The sequence below is a fragment of the Lagenorhynchus albirostris genome, chromosome 17, assembly GCF_949774975.1.
Source record: "Lagenorhynchus albirostris chromosome 17, mLagAlb1.1, whole genome shotgun sequence".
Classification (NCBI taxonomy): domain Eukaryota; kingdom Metazoa; phylum Chordata; class Mammalia; order Artiodactyla; family Delphinidae; genus Lagenorhynchus; species Lagenorhynchus albirostris.
This window is the reverse complement of record NC_083111.1, coordinates 62,728,293-62,748,466: the sequence shown is the minus strand read 5'-3', so window position 1 is coordinate 62,748,466 and position 20,174 is coordinate 62,728,293. Positions and strand designations below refer to the sequence as shown.

Below are 20,174 nucleotides of genomic sequence, written 5' to 3'. Positions count from 1 at the left end.
TAGATCATTAGCAACCAGATTGACTCATAGGATGATGTGAGCAATGTATTATCTTTGAGGAAATGTAGATATAAAATGGAAATTAAAAATTGATGTTCAAAAATATCAACATACTAGGGCTTCCCTGGTGGCACAGTGGTTGAGAATCCGTCTGCCAATGCAGGGGACATGGGTTCGTGCCCCAGTCCAGGAAGATCCCACATGCCGTGGAGCGGCTGGGCCCGTGAGCCATGGCCGCTGAGCCTGCGCGTCCGGAGACTGTGCTCCGCAACGGGAGAGGCCACGGCAGTGAGAGGGCCGCGTACCACAAAAAAAAAAAAAAAAAAAAATCAACATACTAAAATGTATTGCCCATTCTGAGCTCAAAATGCCAGGGACTGTAGCTGGAAAACTGAACTAGTGATATCACCCTTGTGCTTGTCAAGTGGGCCTGAATGGACATAATTATAAGGAAAATTGCAACCAGCCCTGTTGTTGAGTTGAAATTTTCAGAATTGATGCTATATCTCAAATCTGGTGATTAATAGAAGTCCAAGAGAAGAAATATTAAGATCTGAGATCCAAAATGTGGGAGATTTCTACACATCTCCCTCGGGAAGTCTGAAGTGTTTACCTTCATTACAAGTTCTTTTGTCTTAGAGATTCTCTCATTTATTTGTTAATCTATCAAATGTTAATTACCTATAAACTCCTCTGAAGCAGCACAAGCCTCATAAGCAACTCTGTTCTGACAATTCTGGTTGATTCCAAACATAAACAAGGTACTGCTAATTAACTGAAAAAGCCTCCAAACAACTAGAGGAAACTTCTTGAAGGGAACCAAAAAAAACTCATTTAAAGTTAAGTTTTACCTGGAGACAGTTCTTCAGCCCCAAGGGAAGCAAAAGAGTGTAAAATTTGGCCCAGTGATTCATCTAATAAATCATAATTGCTTGTGTTTCCTTTCTCCTGTTTACCTCGCAAAAGCTGTTGGCAGCAAATCAGTTCCTAGTAGATGAACAGATTTTAATGCATTTGCTCTACATCCTGACCTAGAGACCTAATTCTGGCTATTGTGGAATTATTAAGCAGTGGTAGACCCTCAGGTGGGGAACTGGCAGCAGGAGATAAACCTCTCAAATGAGCTACCTGCTTTTTTACACACTTACCTTTCAAATAGAAGCTAAATACAAATGGAACAGTACATGCAAAATGCCAAGCAAAATGAAAGATGCTTAAAAAAAAATCTTCCTTTAAGCAAATTCTGTCATCACTATCATTTTACAGATGAGGAAGCTGCAGATTTTGTCCTTGTCCTTGAAAATGTATCCTTTACAAGGATAAAGGAAAATTTATCCTTTATCTGTGTCTGTAGAATCACCAGTAATCCTAATTACACATAGTAGGTACTCAATATCTATTGAATTGAATAAAATTAAAATAGATATATTGAATACGTGCTATGTATAAGACACCGTGCTAAGCATTTAAGGTGTATGGAAACAAATCCTTTTCTGTCTGAGCCCTCTAAGCAAATCTGTGGAACTGCCTTGAAATATTTTACTTAGACCAAGCAAGTGATACAAGTTGGGAAGATACTGAAACTGATTTTAAAAACAAGTCAGAGATGCTTTTTCTGGAGATGATTAAGAATAGGATCGATAATCGACTTACGGCATATTTTAGGTGTGTTACTCCCTACTGACCAAGAAACTTCAAAATGTCTCCTAAAATGAGACTGATTCAAAATGTCCCCCATTTCCCACCTCCTATGTAATTAGCATATGTAATAATGACTCATTCTTGTCTGGAATCTTATTCTTTACCAAGTTTATTTGTGTTCCTTTACTAATTTTAAAACAATTGTATAGGGATAGATAAAATAAGGATTATTCTCATTGTAGAGGTAAGATAATGGCCAAGGGTTATTAAGCTGGTGGTCGAACTGAGCTTGGAACCCTGGCATGCAGGTTTCCAGCTAAAAGTGCTCCTGTAAATTCACATCAATCTAATGGATCTAAAAGCTGTATGCTTTTTAGATATTCTTATACATTATCCATTTAGCATTCTTCTTGAAACTTTCTGTGATATCCCTACTTTTTTTTCTCTCTTTTTCATCCCATCTTGCAAATGTCTGTAGGTTCCAAAGGTAAACATTTTAATCTTTTTTTGCTTCTGTACAATATCCTTGGGTAATGCCATCCTATTCTCTGTTTCTAGAGCCATTTACGTGTCTACTCGACATCATCACTTGAGTCTCATAGTTGGAAGATCCAAAACTAAATTCACTGTCTTCCTCCATAACTGTTTCCTCCTCCTGCTGTTGGTAATTAATGGCAACACCACATATCTAGTAGTCAGAATTCATGGGCATGTTCTCTATTTGCTATTTCTAGTACCTCCCTCCCCATGCAATCAGCTAATATATCATACCTATCCCTTCCTCTCCTCCTTACCACTGTCTAATTTCAGCTTCTCCTCATTTCTGACCTGTTTCTCTATTGAGCCTTTTCTTGATCCTCTTTTTCCTCTGTTTTACCTCCAATTGTTTTGCAGTGATTTATGAGTATTTTATATCAGCCTAGGCTTTGGGATGAATGTTCTAGCAAACAGGAACATTAACTTATTCAACCCCACTGTTTAGCAATATTTCCAGAGCATAGTAATTGTTTCAATAAGTGTTCACTGAATGAATGAATAAATAAATAATTTAAGGAATGGAGGAAATAGGAGAGAAGTTACTATACTATAAGACTATAGAAAGTCAAGTAAACTAACCTTCATAGGAAAAGAGGTTTTTTTTTTTTTAAAAAAAATAAGCTTTATAGTTTATACTACAAGAGATCTTTAGGAAACTCACCATGATATATATCCTGAATGTTTCCTTTCTTGGCTAAGATGAACTGTAAAATACTATGGTTTCCAAACTGACCAGAAGTTTAGCTAACTCTGGAGAGTCCTCAAATAGTTTTCTGTGGCAAAGATCATGACGAGGGATCACAAAAGGAACTCCCAAACCAAGTAGTTATTTCAAGCTTTGTGTGGGCTCCTTTTAATGAATTTTCCATAAACGGAAACCCACCGGGTCACTCATGGTTCTGTATACCAGAGAGAGCAAGCCCAGTGGTATGCGACTGGCTGCATTGCATCATGCAAAAATAAATTTGCTGGAGGAAGTGTATTCTTGTATCCTTTAAGGAGAAGCATATACTGGTAGCCTGCTGTAGTGAAATCACTTGTCATCTAAGAAATTTCCATCTCAGTAACTTTGGACAAGAGCTAGTCTTAGCACAAAGAAAGAAAAATCATCAGTTCATCTAGACTTTGGAAAGGCTTTGGTTGATCTCCTCACTTTCGTGATCTCCTAACACTATGCTCTCGAATCTGAATGAAAAGTTAGCATTTTAGGGCTTACTTTTGGACTGCGCATGAAGGCTATAGCGTAAGTTAGAGCATTTAGTAAATGTTAAAGGATATGGCCAAACAATAGTATTCTATGACACATGCTCTGGGTTTTAATTCTGCCTCTACTAATCACTGTGACCTGGGATGGTTGGTCATTCTAAGACTCATTTTGTAGCTTGTGGAGACTTAATGATGATACTGGTAAAACATCATAAAGTAGGTACCAACCAATGTGTTATAAAGATTATTTTTCAGTTCAACGCCTGGCACAGAGATTTAATGTGTGTTTGTTAGAATGGAACAGACAAAACAGAATTCTACCATCATATTGCCCATTTTTCTTTCCACTACCATATAACTCCTAAATATGGGGAATTTTGTTAGAAATTTTATGTTTGGGACTAAGGGTTATGTGATTAATTGAAAGATCAGTTAAAGCATTTAATAATAAAAATTACATACCTATATCTTAAATATTTTATTTTGACTTAAAACATTTAAATAAACATTCATTCACCGTATTTTGAGATATAGTCAAGGCCTTTCTTAGAATCTGTGTTGGCTACCTGGAGTCCCATGCTGTCTTTCTTACAAAACCCTTATCTAAAATGTATGGCCCATCCATTTCAGTTTTGGAACTTAAAGACATTTTTGAAATAAATTGATTATATAATCCTTCTGGATGTTTTCCCCATTTTGTTTTTGCAGTTGTCTCAGCTACCTCAGATGCTATGGTAGGGTTCTGTTGTTGTTGTTTTGTTTTTCCATGCCTCAACTTTATCAAGTCATCCCCCAAGCATTCAATTTACTTTTCATAGAAAAATAATTTTTTCACACCCATGTTTCCTGGTTTACATAATATTTGAGTCTCCCAACTATAGTTACAACTACAGCATATATAGACACATACATACAATGAGCATCAACAGAGTCAGCAGCAAACGTACCACTGACTTTTTTAAGAGAGCAAATGGGAGTTGGAATGCTCAAGGAGAAGGCATGGCTAAGAATCCGGCGAGCTGGGGCAGCCCTTGGTTTTACAGAGGGAATGGAAGGCATGGGTGAATCTGAAAACTGGAGGTTGATAAGAGAGTTCTGCAGTATAGGCATAGCTTGGAGATATCGTGGGTTCGATTCCAGACCACCACAATCAAAGGAATATCACAATAAAGCACATCACATGAATCTTTTGGTTTCCCAGTGCATATAAAATTCATGTTTACACTATACTGTAGCCTATTAAGTGTGCAATGGCATTATGTCTACAAAACAATGTATATACCCTAATTAAAAAGTACTTTATCGTCAAAAAATGCTGTCATCTGAGCCTTCAGTAGGTCATAATCTTTTTGCAATAATAACATTAAAGGTCACTGATCACAGGGAAGTCCCTGGCGGTCCAGTGGTTAAGACTCTGTGCTTGCACTGCAGGGGCACGAGTTCCATCCCTGGTTGGGGAACTACAATCTCACATGCCACGTGGCACGGCCAGGGGAAAAAGAAAAAGATCACTGATCACACATTACCACAGCAAATAGAATGACAATGAAAAAGTTTGAAACATTGCAAGCATTACCAAAATGTGACACAGAGACACAAAGTGAGCAAGTGCTGCTGGAAAAATGACACCAATGGACGCTCAACACAGGGTTGCCACAAACGTTCAGTTGTAAAAAACACATATAGTGTGCTGTGAAGCACAATAAATCAAAGCACGGTAGAGCAAAGTATTGTAAAAAGGGGTTTTACAAATAAAAGAGTGGAACAAGAAGTAGGAGGGGGGTTAGAGCAAAACATTTGTTTCCAAGTTCATTGGCTACTTAAACTCTGTCAATATTACAGTGATAGAAAGAAAAATGGTAGAGCCAGAAAATGCTTCAGAGAACAACTAATTCAGCCCACCCATCACCTTCACCCACTACCATCACCTGCTAATATTTGACAGATGAGGAAAGACGGTTGGGTTTGAAAGAGAACATTCTTTAACACAGTCCAACATGAAAGAAAAATGGAAGGTGAGGAGAGGGACAAAGCTACTATAGATGGAGCCTGAACTGTCCTTTCAAGAAAAGAGACATGGGGGGCTTCAGGAAGGATTCCTGGACTTGTGGGATGCACTAGATTAGAGGACTTCTGGATTCCCTTCAAGGATTAGGGGTCTACACCAGAGGATGGATGGGTAGGGAATGGGGAGAGGAAGAAAGAAAAAATGGAGAGAAAATTCCATTTAATTTTTCTTTAAAAATCAAGCATAACCCAAAGCAGACTGGCCTCTTTTACAGACAGCACTTTATGCTTCTGCATAGACACCTATGTACGTGTCCCAGCCTTTGCAGATATTCATCAGTGGTTATGTTATGCACTGCACAGAAACATTTATTTTTGAACTCTTCTTAGACTTTAAATATTATCAGCTGGCAAAGGAGATAGAGCCGGTGTTAAGATGGTCTGTCCTCCTTTGGCTTCTTCCTCACTGCTTTTCTAGGAAAGGCAGAAGAAAGTGAGAGAGAGGACTGAGATGAAGAGCTTTAACTTTGCCCATCCTCTGTCCAGTAACTGGTTCCAGAAATTCGGTGCAGGAATTGGGGCTAACCAGATAGGGAGACGCAGTATCCAATATGGGCCACACAGAGTTCTGTCATTTTACCAAAGTGGAAAATTTTCAAATAAAACACAGAGGCCCAATGGAACTTGCTGAAAACAAGTCTGCAGTTCCTAACGGCTTTCTGATTTTTTAAAAAATATATACGATCATTCCATGCGGTAGCTGAGGAGAAATGACCTTCACCATTATAACTGCTCTCTAATCCTTAAGTCAACCTGATTTGTTTATTTTTTCTCTGTGGATTCGTTTCACCTAAGCTTCCCTGTATTTTGAAGAGATGGCAACTAATTTCCTAAGCATGGTTTCAGGAAACCAACAATGTCATGTCCAATTGCCTAGAAAAATACAAATTGCATCAGTATTCTTGGTCAGGTCTTGTATTTGTGGGGCTGCTTGTAGTGAGCACCATCTGTGGGGTTTTTCCATCTCATCCTCGTCACTTCTTGGTAAGAGAGAAAAGGGTCCGCTGATGAGTAAATGAGCCATGTTGGTGTGAGGAAGGGGGCGTGATGGGAAGTCAGGCGGGGGGAAGCCTCAGGACTGCTAGCCCTACCAGGACGGGGCTCACTCAGCAGCAGCAAGCAAGACAAAGGCATATCCCTATGGACCTCTGAGCTGAGCTTCTTGAAAGAAGAGAACCCTCAAAAGTGGCTTTTCAGGAAATTGAAAGTGAACATCAAGAGAAAAAAAGCATTTTTCATTGCTTTCCTGTGGCTTTGCGAGTTGCATCAGGAAAACTTCATTCCCTAGCATTGAATATTTTAGAAATATTTGAGCCAAGCCCACACAGGGGCCTTGAAAAATATAGCATAATATGATTCGAATGACCAAGAAGCAACAAAGTCAGTTCATCTTGCTTCATTTCCTTCCAAACATTGATCGTTACTTGTAGTTATTTATTCTTTCCTTCTATGTTCTCTGCCTCCTCACTAGACTGTGGACAGTTTGAAGAGCATCTTTGTTTCGTGTGCCACCATATGCTAAGATCTTCTACAATGCCTGGTACACGGTAGATGCTCAATAGATATGTGTTGAATGTACAGATTCCATCTATTTCTGACAAATCCAGACCAAACCACAGAGCTTTCACTCGTTACTGGTCCACTTCTTTCTCCTAATGTTGACCCAGTTTATCTGAGCCAATAGAAAACCCCAGGGAAATTCAAGAACATACTTTTCCCCAAAACCCTCGGGTCATGAGAGCGTCCTGAAAATACCACCGAAGCAGCCCTGGTTTTGCACTGTATTCTACTTATTGTTGGTTAGGAGTCCCTTACATCACAGCAGTCTGAAAACTGCTCTCAGTTAAAAAGTCCATGGCCCTAGGTGAGATCTTTTATTCTTTCAATCTGGTTTATCAGCTCATATTAGGTCCAGATATCCCTGACCCTTGTCATGTCCCAATAAGAAGCGAATAGAATTACTTATTAAAATGCCCAAATGCGTATGAAAAAGGCCTTTCTTTACCTTTGTTATTCCTCGTTCAAAAGGGAGTGCTGTTTCCCTAGCTTGGCACACTTTTTCCAGGTCAATGGGTTTCTGTGAGATTTCCTGAGTTCTGCAAAGAAGAAAGTTTGGAAAAAATTATTGTTTGGCCTGCCACCTTCCCAAAGCCTGAGAACAGTCAGTGTTGATCCCTGTATCAGAAACAAACAATAAAAGCCAAACAAACCACCCCTACGCACAAACAACACTTTTTCTTCTAATTAGTGTGAAGAACTACTTCAGTGTTCCCTTGAAGACCTTCTGAGATCTAGACTACAAGACAGAATGTCCATGTGGCGCTGCCTTCCCAAGCAGTACTCTTGCCTGCAAAATCTTTCTCCTACGCACACAGCTCTTCGGCCATTATGGACGGAAACTTCTGAAACCCTGCCTGCTCCCTGAAGTTTTTCCCAATTAACCTTAAGAGAGGTGGTCATTTAATTTTCTAGACATCATTCACCTATGAGATTCAAGACTGCACCATATGATGTTATGGAGGAAATATGTCTTAAAATTCTAGGAATCTTCCAGTAGATTACCAGCTGCACAGAGACAAAGATCATATCTTTTATCAGTTTTTTTTTCTTTTTGGCTGCATTGGATCTTCGTTGCGGTGTGCGGGCTTCTCATGGCAGTGGCTTCTCTTGTTGTGGAGCACAGGCTCTAGGCCCGCGGGCTTCAGTAGTTGGGGCGCGTGGGCTCAGTAGTCGTGGCTCACGGGCTTAATTTCTCTGTGGCACGTGGGATCTTCCCGGACCAGGGATTGAACCCATGTCCCCTGCTTTGGCAGGCGGATTCTTAACCACTGCGCCTCCAGGGAAGTCCCAAGATCACATCTTACTCACCAGCATATTTCTGGTATATTTCTGGTAGGCATGCAGTACATATCTGTTGCATGAGTGAACGAATGATCAGAATGACTGTAATCACCAACTGTTTACTTTACCATATGTTTGGAATCATTACATCTTAGAACGGGAAAACTAAAAGAAAAATGTCATCTCGTCCTAAATATGCTACTGTGACCACCCCATTTAAAGTTTGTTATCTCTCTACCTTCCCCTCCATATTTCCAATTTTTTTACAACACTTATTTTCTATTGTATAATTTATGTGTAATTTGTTATTTATTTTCTTACTCCCCCAGTTGGATGGTAAACTCCATAGACAGAGTTTATTGACTATTTTATTCACTACTGTATCCCAATTGCCCAGAACAGAGCCTGGGACACAACTATCGTCAAGTGAATAAATTATATTTATTGAGGATGGGCTCCACACATGGGAATCACAGCAGTAGATTTTTCAATCCCCAGCCCCAACTTCACATCTGTGGAATCAGAATGTTTAGGGATATAAATCTCAGGAATCTACATGTTATCAAGGTGTCTAGGTGATTCTGGTATAGCTATTCTGAGAACCACTAGTTCACCCAACTCACTAATCTAGATAATCCTGAAGCCCAGGGAGGTAAAGTGTCACTCAGGGCACAAGGGTTGTTTAGCGGTGCATCTAAGTGTAATCATTTCTCTTCTGATGAGCTTTCCACTCCAGCCATCTATGAGCTAGATTTACTGAATATGTTTTGCTGCTATTGCCATCTTGGTCTTTGAGATTAAGCTACTTAGAGGCAAGAATTATGGCTTCTGAACTCACTTTCTGGGGTCGTAGCTCAGTAGGCAGGAAGGGCATGAGGCTTCAGGTATTACAGGACTCTTTGAGGTTAACGATGCTTTTGCACAGAAGAACCACCCCATTTCCATGCTAACATGCCACGATTTCCCTTTCTTCTTCTAGTTCCTGGACATCTCCATTAAATGGACCTCCCAGGAAACCTTCCCTCCCAAGTACCTTCATTATGACCCTGACACCTCTCGTCAGCTGCTGTGTGATAAATGTCCTCCCGGCACCTCCCTAAAGCAGCACTGCACGGCGAGGCGGAAGACCCTGTGCGCCCCTTGTCCTGACCGCTACTACACAGACAGCTGGCACCGCAGCGACGAGTGTCTGTACTGCAGCCCAGTGTGCAAGGAACTGCAGTACGTCAAGCAGGAGTGCAATCGCACCCACAACCGCGTGTGCGAATGCGAGGAGGGGCGCTACCTGGAGCTGGAGTTCTGCTTGAAACATAAGAGCTGTCCCTCTGGATTCGGAGTGCTACACGCTGGTATGCATTCGCTTCCAACATGCGGCCGAATTCATTAGCATCACACAAAGTCAGGCAGTAGGGAAAGGTTAAGGGAACATGTTTGTCCAGGTGACATTACAGGACAGCAAATTGCAAAGGTAATGGAACCTGCTAGGTATGTACTACGTGTCTGGATGGCTGCCAAAGAACCATTCCTCAGAGGAACACTTTGCCAATTTAGGGGCAATTTAGTTACAAATCTCAAATGCAGCAAATCACTCCCTAATGAGATGCATGATTGACTGCTCTTTCTTAAAGGGACACACTCCGAGTTGCGCTGTTTATAGCTGAGCTATGCCTCTGTGTTTCACTTCAGCATGGAGAGCTTCAAACTGCAGTGCTTCCTGACAAACATTAAAAATGTTAACTGATACCAAGAGAGTAATTATGCAGATATTAATGAGGCTCTGGCGTGCTAACAATGAGTAGTTATAATTAATTATGTAAGAAATGAGAATGGCTAGGGGAAATGCAGTTCATTATTAAAAATGAAGCTAGTTCTTCCTTTGGCATGGCAGTTGAGTGTCTGGGAGGATAAAGATGGTACCAGCATCTCTTCAATGAGCTTATCCTTTATCTTAGACAAAGCAGACTGTCAAGCCAAGAGTAAGGACCTGTCTACAAACAAAGTACTTTCTCTTTTTGCATTTTGAATAGCATAGGTTAAGGCCAGTGTGCACTGAACTTTCTAAGGTTGTAACCCACTATGTTTTGTTTCTTTGCTACATTCACGAAGCTTTGGTATAGTCTGCACGCTCTCCTGGCCTGGGAAAACTAAGAGTATTCACCTACTTTTCTGGAGGAAGCAGTAATCGGTATAGATTCCAATGACACAGTCTGAAGCAGTGTTTCTCAACCTCAGCTCTACTAACGTTTGGGGGCTGGATAATTCTTTTTGTGGGCAGCTGTCTGGTACATTGTAGAGTGTTTAGCAGTATCCCTGGTCTTTAGCCACTAGATGCTAATAGCACTCTTCCCCCAGTTGTGACAACCAAAAATGGCCCAGACATTGCCAAATGTCCCCGGGATGGCAAAATCACCCCTGGTTGACAGTCATTGGTTTTGAGGATGCTAATTATGTGTAACTATTTTGACTTTAAGAAGTTGTAATATAGATTCTAAATGATTATAAACATTTTAGGTTTAAAGGCCTACAAAGGAAACATATTCAAAAATTGAACTACTGGGCTTCCCTGGTGGCGCAGTGGTTGAGGGCCCGCCTGCCGATGCAGGGGACATGGGTTTGTGCCCTGGTCTGGGAAGATCCCACATGCTGCGGAGCGGCTGGGCCCGTGAGCCGTGGCCGCTGAGCCTGCGCGTCCGGAGCCTGTGCTCCGCAACGGGAGAGGCCACAACAGCGAGAGGACCGCGTACCACCAAAAAAAAAAAAAAAAAAAAAATTGAACTACTAAGTTGCCTAAGTTGTGAATTTTATAAAATTAATCACAGAAGGTGCAAATTGCATGACAGTTCCTTAAAATGCCTCTAGGATGAGTATCTGAGGAAGAAATTGGTGACACTTCTTAGCTTTTATTGGATGATACTCTGGGACTCAAAAGCTAAGCCAAGGTGTAGAGGGGGAAGCCCACCCAACAGAAACAGATCCACTGAATTCAATTCAGTAATTTATATATGTGGGGAAATTAATTAAGCAGGGGCTATGCAGCTTGGAAACTAGAAAGTTTTGAAAAATAATGGAAGTAGTAAGGATTTTTCTCACATAAGCATGAAAATTTGTTTGTAGAACGAAGTAAGCAGGCAGCCAGAAGACTTAGTACAAAGGTACACGTTTATTCATTTACTTACTGCTCCCTCCCTAGAAACCTACAAAGGAGTTCCTCATGGAAAATACGAGGTTTCCAGTCCAAAGACAAGATTCTGTAGTATTATTCTAAAAAGTATTTAATAATCATTCTTCGTTTTTTTTTTGTTTTTTTTTTGCGGTACGCGGACCTCTTACTGTTGTGGCCTCTCCCATTGCGGAGCACAGGCTCCGGACGCGCAGGCTCAGCGGCCATGGCTCACGGGCCCAGCCGCTCCATGGCATGTGGGATCTTCCCGGACTGGGGCACGAACCCGTGTCCCCTGCATCGGCAGGCGGACTCCCAACCACTGCGCCACCAGGGAAGCCCGTGGTTGTTGTTTTGAAGCCAGATTATCTTCTCCTCTCCATATTTTACACTGACCCTTGAAAACATGTGTTTGAACTACGCAGGTCCACTTGTATGCACGTTTTTTTTCAATAGTAAATACTACAGTACGACATGATCACAGTTGTTTGAATCTGTGAACGCAGAACCCCGCTACAGAGGGCTGACTATAAAGTTATAATGGGATTTTCGACTGTGCAGCCTGTTGGTGCCCCTAACCCACCACTGTTCAAGGATCAACTGTACTTCATCCTGTTAGTCCTGTAATTCTTATGTAATTGCTTATGGCTAGCATGGTGAATTCTCCACTGAAAAGCACAACTCCTCTTGCCATTCTATTTCACATTTTGCCTGCCAGATTGTACTTTGTATGTTTCTGTTGATATTAATAAGGCAAAATCATTTACTTAGATGGATACATCTTTTTATAAGAAGTTCTATCAGTCATAAAAGAGGGGAGTCGTTTTCAGAAAGGTCATTACATAAAGCCTCCAAATACATTAAAAAAACTTTCCTTCTATAATTCTTGGATTCCTCTTGGTAGAGAACTTTAAAGGCTAAATTACCTGAAAGAATGTCTTGTACCTATGATTTTCTCATTGGGACACATGAGAACACCCAAGCCATCAACATGTATGTGAAGAATGACAAGATTCTTCTTTGTGCAGTTGGCAAAGGGAGACTTGGATCCAGATGTCCAAGACCATTTATCCCCAGAATAGTAGCAATGAAATAATACCATGGAATCTCTGTCCAAATACCTCTGCTTACGATATTGGATAATTTGGTATCAAGTTGGATCCCATTTAAGGAGAGGAGTGTAGCAAGAAAGTACTTAAAAAAATAGACCTCTTCGTAAAGTGGTTCCTAAGATGATGTCACTGCAACCCTGCAAATGGCATTTAACATGTGAAGGTTTCATGCACGGTTCCCCCTTCTCTTTTTTTTCTGCCAACCGTCTGTCATTTTTATTGGCCAATGCATCATCAATCCCTTTAGAAAAGAAAGAAGCCAGAGTTGAAACTAAAACCGATCCATTGTACTCTTTTTTTCTGGTTTTGGAAAAGGATACAATGAGATGGGAGGCTGAAAATTTTAATAAATGAAATTTATTAACTTTCTGTAGCTTTCCTTTGTCCCTTTAGTATTTGGTATCTTGCGTCAGCCAGAATTGGCCTGTAAAAGCTACATTTGAATATTAAAGTCTAAATCTGTTCAACTAGCTTACACTAGATGGAGGTATTTTCATTTGCAAGTACACTGTAATGTATGATCTACCCAGACATAGAGTCAAGGGTTTGAAGATATTTATTTCTAATAGCATCTTTAGTTGTTGACTGGTTCAAGTTTTCCTGCCAATGATTTACCCAAATTTATCAAGTATCTCTCCACCATGAAATAAAATGCCCTTACAGTCACCCTTCCCTGAATTTTAATGACTGCGCTCTTTTCAGACTCAACAGTTTAAGCAAATGGTATATCATCTTCCATTTACTATGTAATTGTAGGCTTACGCTTTTGAGTCTATGGTCAACTTTATTGCCACCTTCAAAAGTTTATTATAATGTTGTAAATTTTTACTTCTCAAGGTTAGCATACTTATGAGTTGCTTCACGATTAGGATTCAGGAAAGAAGGAACTTCAGTAGGAACTGATTGGAATTTAACGATGCAGCATTCCATGGGTACTGATTTCAAAGAATGATATTACAGCAGTTACACAGCAGTTACCTTCATGATTTCCCAGGAATAATTGTGTGGAGATTATGGTTGACAAAAAGATCTTACTGACAGTTTAGCACAGGCAGGACTAATTGAACATCATACCCTTCTTTTCTTTCCTCCCCAATTTTGTGCTTGTAGGTAACAACAAAACACATTTGTGTTTGTATTACAAGTAGGGGAGACTGCCTAAGGGGCTAACTCTAGAAGTTTTGTTCTGTCTAATGAAGTGAAAAATGAAAATGCCTCAAGTTTTGTGCAATATAATAGTAGCAGTAAAAACCAAGTGAAAAGTCTTATCCAAACATATGGAATTTAAGAAAAAAAAATGTCGTGAAGAACCTAGGGGTAAGACAGGAATAAAGACACAGACCTACTAGAGAATGGACTTGAGGATATGGGGAGGGGGAAGGGTAAGCTGTGACAAAGTGAGAGAGAGGCATGGACATATATACACTACCAAACGTAAAATAGATAGCTAGTGGGAAGCAGCCGCATAGCACAGGGAGATCAGCTGGGTGCTTTGTGACCACCTAGAGGGGTGGGATGGGGAGGGTGGGAGGGAGACGCAAGAGGGAAGAGATATGGGAACATATGCATATGTAAAACTGATTCACTTTGTTATAAAGCAGAAACTAACACACCACTGTAAAGCAATTATACTCCAATAAAGATGTAAAAAAAAAAAAAAGATGGTATCTGCTGCGAAAGTATTTGAGAAGAATGTGCTAAATGGCTTGGTATTTTCTGTAGGAACCCCGGAGCGAAATACAGTTTGCGAAAGTTGTCCGCATGGGTTCTTCTCCAATGAGACGTCATCCAAAGCACCCTGTAGAAAGCACACAAACTGCAGTGCACTTGGGCTCCTTCTAACTCAGAAAGGAAACGCAACGCATGACAATGTATGTTCTGGAAACGGTGAACCGACTCACAAGTGTGGAATAGGTAATTATGTTTCAAAATAGCAGTCTTTGTACCACCTCTGAGTTGAATACAAGACCCTCCAGCCCTTCTTAGTCAAACTTGTATTTTCCCTTTCTTGAATTTTAACCAACTAAGACTATTCCCTGTGCATCATCGCTAAAGCCACAACTCAAAATCTTTCAAAAAGTCCCCATCTTCTCACAATCATGCTCCAAACCCTGACTTTCACACTTGAATCAAATGTTACCCACGGAGAACGGGGTGGTGTAAAGATTTTGTTTAAGGTTCGATGATCAGAGTCCAAATTGCAGAATTTTTTAAGCTATGCATTTTTATCACTTTTAAGAATATCTGTATTATTAGCCAAAGTATAAATTGGCAACAAAGAAGCATAGTGACATACATAGATGACAAATTAGAAATGCAATACTGGCTTTGTTACCTGTGGTATTACTGCATCTGTTGCATGGAAGTTCTAAGTTCCTGTACTTGTCTTAAACTCTTTATTCAGGAAAGGTCAGTAGCTCCAAGCTCAAGTTACCTGAATGTACCTCATGTTGGTGATGGTACTAGTCAGGTTGCTGTCCTCACCTTGTCACTCCTACCACCACACTAACCTCAGACCTTCTACCAAGGACTCATCACACCAAGGAGGATCGACCTTTTAGCATTTAATCAGCTTGACTCTCCCCAAACATCTTTTTGTGCGACATAGAAGTATATAAAACATAGGAATGTGGGTTGGGAGATTGAAGATTCAAACCCAGTTCCAACATTCTTTCACTGTGTTGTAAAAATCTTAGATAAGTCATTCAGCTTTTCTGCTTTCTTATTAAATAATGGAACGAGGGAAGGGATAGAAGAAGAGTGACCTCTAACATTCTCTTTAATTCATTTATACTTTTATTTCAATCATTCTTTGAGCACTTACTATATGCCAGACACTTTTGCTATATGGTCTTTAATCTTTATAAAAATACTGTAAAGTTTGTTCAAGTTAATGTATGAACTTGAATGGCAGAGTCAGGATTCAAACCCAGACCTAATGAATCCAAAAACAAACTATTAATCCCTGGGATATACCAACCCTACCCAGACACTCAGGCCATTGCACTTCTTTTCTAAATGACATGTTTTTGTGTTTGATTATTTTCCCACTTAATGTACGCTTATACATCTGTATCCATCCTTGTTCCCAAAGGTAAACTATGTGTCTGTGTGTGTGCAGAAAATAATACACTATTTCAGATTCCTTTTCAAGCTCCCTTAAAGACAGTGATTTGACATTGATCTTGAAGTAACCTGTAGACACCAGCTAAACCTTTAACAAAATATTTCACGGTTACATTAAAATATGTTCATGTATATATTAACATATATATACACATTATGCTATATATATATATAGAATTTTTGCTGTAAGTTATTTATAGCAGTAATACATTCTTATTAGACGTTTGTTAAACTCTCCTCCCACAAAATGCTCTAAAAGAACATTAGAAAGGACATAAACCCAGTTGGATTGGTGATCTGCCACTAAGACCAGGCAACAGAAGATTGATTTTATTCAAACTTCTCATTTTAGCATGCAATATCCTGGAAAACTCAACTGTGTTGGTTTTTATTATTACTATTATTATTATTATTTTTGTCCCTTAGACGTCCAAGAATCCAATTATTGAGTAAATCTTCTTGGTTTTCCCACCTTTCTTTAGACATGACCCTGTGTGAGGAGGCATTCTTTAGGTTTGCTGTTCCTACAAAGCTTACCCCGAACTGGCTCAGTGTCCTGGTAGACAATTTGCCTGGCACCAAAGTGAACGCAGAGAGCATAGATCGGATAAAACGACGACACAGCTCACGAGAACAGACTTTCCAGCTGCTGAAGTTATGGAAGCATCAAAACAAAGACCAAGATATGGTCAAGAAGATCATCCAAGGTATGGGAACCTGAAATAAACAACTCGATCAGAAATCAGAACACCTGTCGGCCCTACAACAGAAACAGGACTATGTACCTGTGTAGTTGTGTGGATGATGTTTCCCTTTGGGAATTACTGTTGGACTGAAAACGTATTCATCAAGTGATAGTGGATATGCTATTCCTAGAGCAGTCATGTGAGGTTTTGTTCTCACCTCCTCTACTCCCCAATTTCTTTTTCAAGTGTCTCTCTAAAGGGAGAGATAATACATTTCAAATGCGGGACTAGACCTCAGGAAATCTGACTCTGGATCCCCTTAGCAGTTTTAGGAGCATCCCTTCTGGCCTATCTAGAAGTTCTTTAACCACTTTAGATCTTACTTTGCATTTCTACCAGGAAACTATGTTGGATTTATGTGGTAATTCTCTCCAGAGAGCCTCTAAGTGTCTTACAGGTATCCTCTCATTAATCCTCACAACACAGCCTATTTTATTTTACTTTTATTTTTAAAAATTTATTTACTTATTGATCTATTTTATACATATTAGTGTATACATGTCAATCCCAATCTCCCAATTCATCCCACCACCACCACCTGCCACTTTCCCCCCTTGGTGTCCATACGTTTGTTCTCTGCATCTGAACACAGCCTATTTTAAGATTACCATTTGTGGACTATAAGCTTTAGGATACACAGTAGAAAAAGTTCTGACTTTAATTAGCATTGGGAGGACATGGCAGAAAAAATGAGGGAGCGTTTTCATAATGCAGACAGTGTCAAGGAGAAATCCATTCTGCTCTTCACATGTAGTTAAATGACTGAGGAGTCCTACACAACCTTAAAGCCTCAAACATCTGAAACCGAGGCAACAGATTTTAGGCGACTGACAGCTTTAATAGTTGAATGGTTTCAGTTGTGCAAAGAGTAAACTTGTCTTCTGTTTTTGGCAAACAAAATGTATTCTTTGAAAGTATAATTAGCCCTGAAGCAAAAAGAGAGGGAAGGAGAGAATCAGAGACTGTTAGAATTGGAAGGGACCCAATTTCCTATTTTATAAATGAGGACATTTCAGCCCAGAAAGATGAACAGACTTGCCTTCGGGCCCACAGATAATAAATGACTCATGTCATCAATAGAAACGTTATTTATTGCCTCTTATGTTATGTCCTAGCTCATTACTGAAATATTCTCCAGGCCATGTGTATCCTACTGTTCTTTGGCCTCATATTATTGGGTTTTCACGGCTCCTCCTTTGTGCTGACGATCTCCTGGTGCTATTTATTAAAGACCGTTTGAAGGACCTAATTCTTCAAATAGCACATATACTGGGTATCAGTTAATGAAAGTTTGTATTATAAAATAGCTAACTTTGTGTTTTTCCTAAAAGGTTACACTTTTAATTTCTCCAAATTTTCTTAGAAAACGGTGTGTCTGTAGTTTCCCACTGTTATTTTCCAAATTTGGGCTTTTCACAAAGCTGTGTTGGATGCCTAGAATGTAGGAAGCACATTATCCTAGTGTAACACAAAATAATATTTCACTCAATTCTCAGGAATAACTAGCATTACTTAAGCCCTCCCAAAAGGAAAGGAGGAGGTTCTCCTAAAAGTTACGAAATTCTGGGGAACCTCCTTTTGCCTCAGGGAAGTTTTACGGCGGCTTTGGGTGGATGACGTGAATATCTCTGGCTTTTGCTTTACGCAGATATCGAACTCTGTGAAAAGAGCGTGCAGAGGCACATTGGGCACATGAACCTCACCTTCGAGCAGCTTCTAAGGCTGATGGAAAGCTTGCCGGGGAAGAAAGTGACGACAGAAGACATTGAGAAAACAATGAAGACGTGCAAATCAAGTGATCAAATCCTGAAGCTTCTCAGCCTCTGGCGAATAAAAAATGATGACCAAGACACCCGCAAGGGCCTGATGCATGCCCTAAAGCACTTGAAGACATACCACTTCCCCAAAACTGTCACTCAGAGTCTGAAGAAGACCATCAGGTTCCTTCACAGCTTCACTATGTACAGATTATATCAGAAGCTACTTTTAGAAATGATAGGGAACCAGGTCCAATCATTAAAGATAAGCTGCTTATAACCGGAAATGGTCATTGAGCTGTTTCCTCACCATGGACCAGATCCAATAAATGAGTAAACTGTTTCTCAGGCGCTTGAGGAGGGTACAATGATTTCTTTCTCATCACCAAGGACTAGATTTGGCCACAGGGCCTGAAAAGAAACTATGGTGTGGAGAAAGAACTCACATCTCCCCCCAAAGTTTAATAAATCCCAAATAATTTATCCAACTAACAGATTTGGTCCAATATCTACTGACTATATTTTTCCTTGTTACTGCTTGCAGTAATTCAACTGGAAATAAGAAACTAGACTCCATTGTGCCTTACTAAACATGGGAATGTCTAACTTAAATAGCTTTGAGAATTCAGCTGTACTAGAGGCTTTTATTAGAAAGCCATTTTTTTCTGTAAAAGTTACTAATATATCTGTAACACTATTATAGTATTTGCTATTTATATCCATTCAGATATAAGGTTTGTACATATTACCATCCTGAAGGGAAACTGTGTAAGACTTAATTTTAGAAAGAAAAAAATATATATTCTGTTTATTATTATGACAAATGAAAGAGATAAAATATATTTTTTAACAGAATATTTGTAACATTTCCTAATAGGTACTGCCATTCTTCCTGTGTAGAGTATTTTTGTAATATACTTTTACCTGTGTAAACTGAATTATCATTTTATAGAAAATGCGTTATTTAGTCAATTGTTTAATGTTGGAAAGTGTATGAAATATAAATTATCTGAATATTAGATGCTCTGAGAAACTGAATGTACCTTATTTAAAAGATTTTATGTTTTTACTATATAAACAACATCATTAAAGTTTTCAAATTATTTTTCATCGTTTTTCCTCTTGCTTTTATGTGAATGGGACATGAATGGGTCTGAGCTTTCACAATTTTCCCTTTCTTTTATCACCAGAACCATCTGGGAATTGTTAAAAATGAAGATTCCTGGACCAATTTATTGAGAAACTCTGGAAAGGAGGGCAGAAACCTGCATTTTTAACAAGTTCCAAAGTAATTTTTACTACACTAAAGTTGGAGAACTTCTGAAGTCAAGCTTAGTATAGAGATGGCACAAACAACTTATAATTACTGCCACTAGCATCAAGAGACCAAACTACCTAAGTTCTTTGGGTTTCAAGTAATAGAAACTGGCACTACTTAAGAAAAAGTTAATTGGAAGCATGGTGTATTTGGCTGAGTGGTGCCCCTGCCCAAAATATGTTTATGTCATAATCTCCAGAACCTGTGAACGTTACTTAATTTAGAAAAAGGATCTTTCTTCGTATGTGTAATTAAGAATCTTGAGACGATAAAATCATCCTGGATTATCCAGGTGGGCCCTAAATCCAGTGGCAAGTGTGTTTATAAGAGACACATAGAGGGGAAAGACAGAAGAGAAGATGATGTGCAGACAGAGGCACAGATGGGAGTGATGTGGTTACAAGCCAATAAGCCATAAGCTAGGGAAGAAAGGAACAGATAGATTCTCCCCTAGAGCCTCTGTAGGGAGCACAGTCCTACTGATATCTTGATTTTGGACCTGCCCTCCAGGACTATGAGAGAATTAATATCTGTTCTTTTAAACCATCCAGTTTGTGGTAATTTGCCAGAACAGCTACAGGTAATAATACAGGTTGTATCCAAGCCTCAGAAACAGTAGAATTAAGATAACGCTGGGCTCCTTGATGGCAGAAGTTCCTGCAC

At 39.6% G+C, this 20,174-nt stretch overlaps 1 protein-coding gene across 1 annotated transcript in view; it reads left to right on the top strand.

Annotated features, from left to right (window-relative positions):
- TNFRSF11B (TNF receptor superfamily member 11b) overlaps window positions 1-19,266 on the top strand; it is a 28,643-nt gene extending 9,377 nt beyond the window's left edge. The window contains exons 2-5 of the mRNA XM_060128104.1: window positions 9,272-9,641; window positions 14,287-14,478; window positions 16,173-16,397; window positions 18,085-19,266. Coding sequence (XP_059984087.1) covers window positions 9,272-9,641; window positions 14,287-14,478; window positions 16,173-16,397; window positions 18,085-18,473 — 1,176 coding nt within the window. The 3' untranslated portion in view covers window positions 18,474-19,266. The remainder of the gene's footprint in view (window positions 1-9,271; window positions 9,642-14,286; window positions 14,479-16,172; window positions 16,398-18,084) is intronic.
- Window positions 19,267-20,174: the final 908 nt, after the last annotated feature.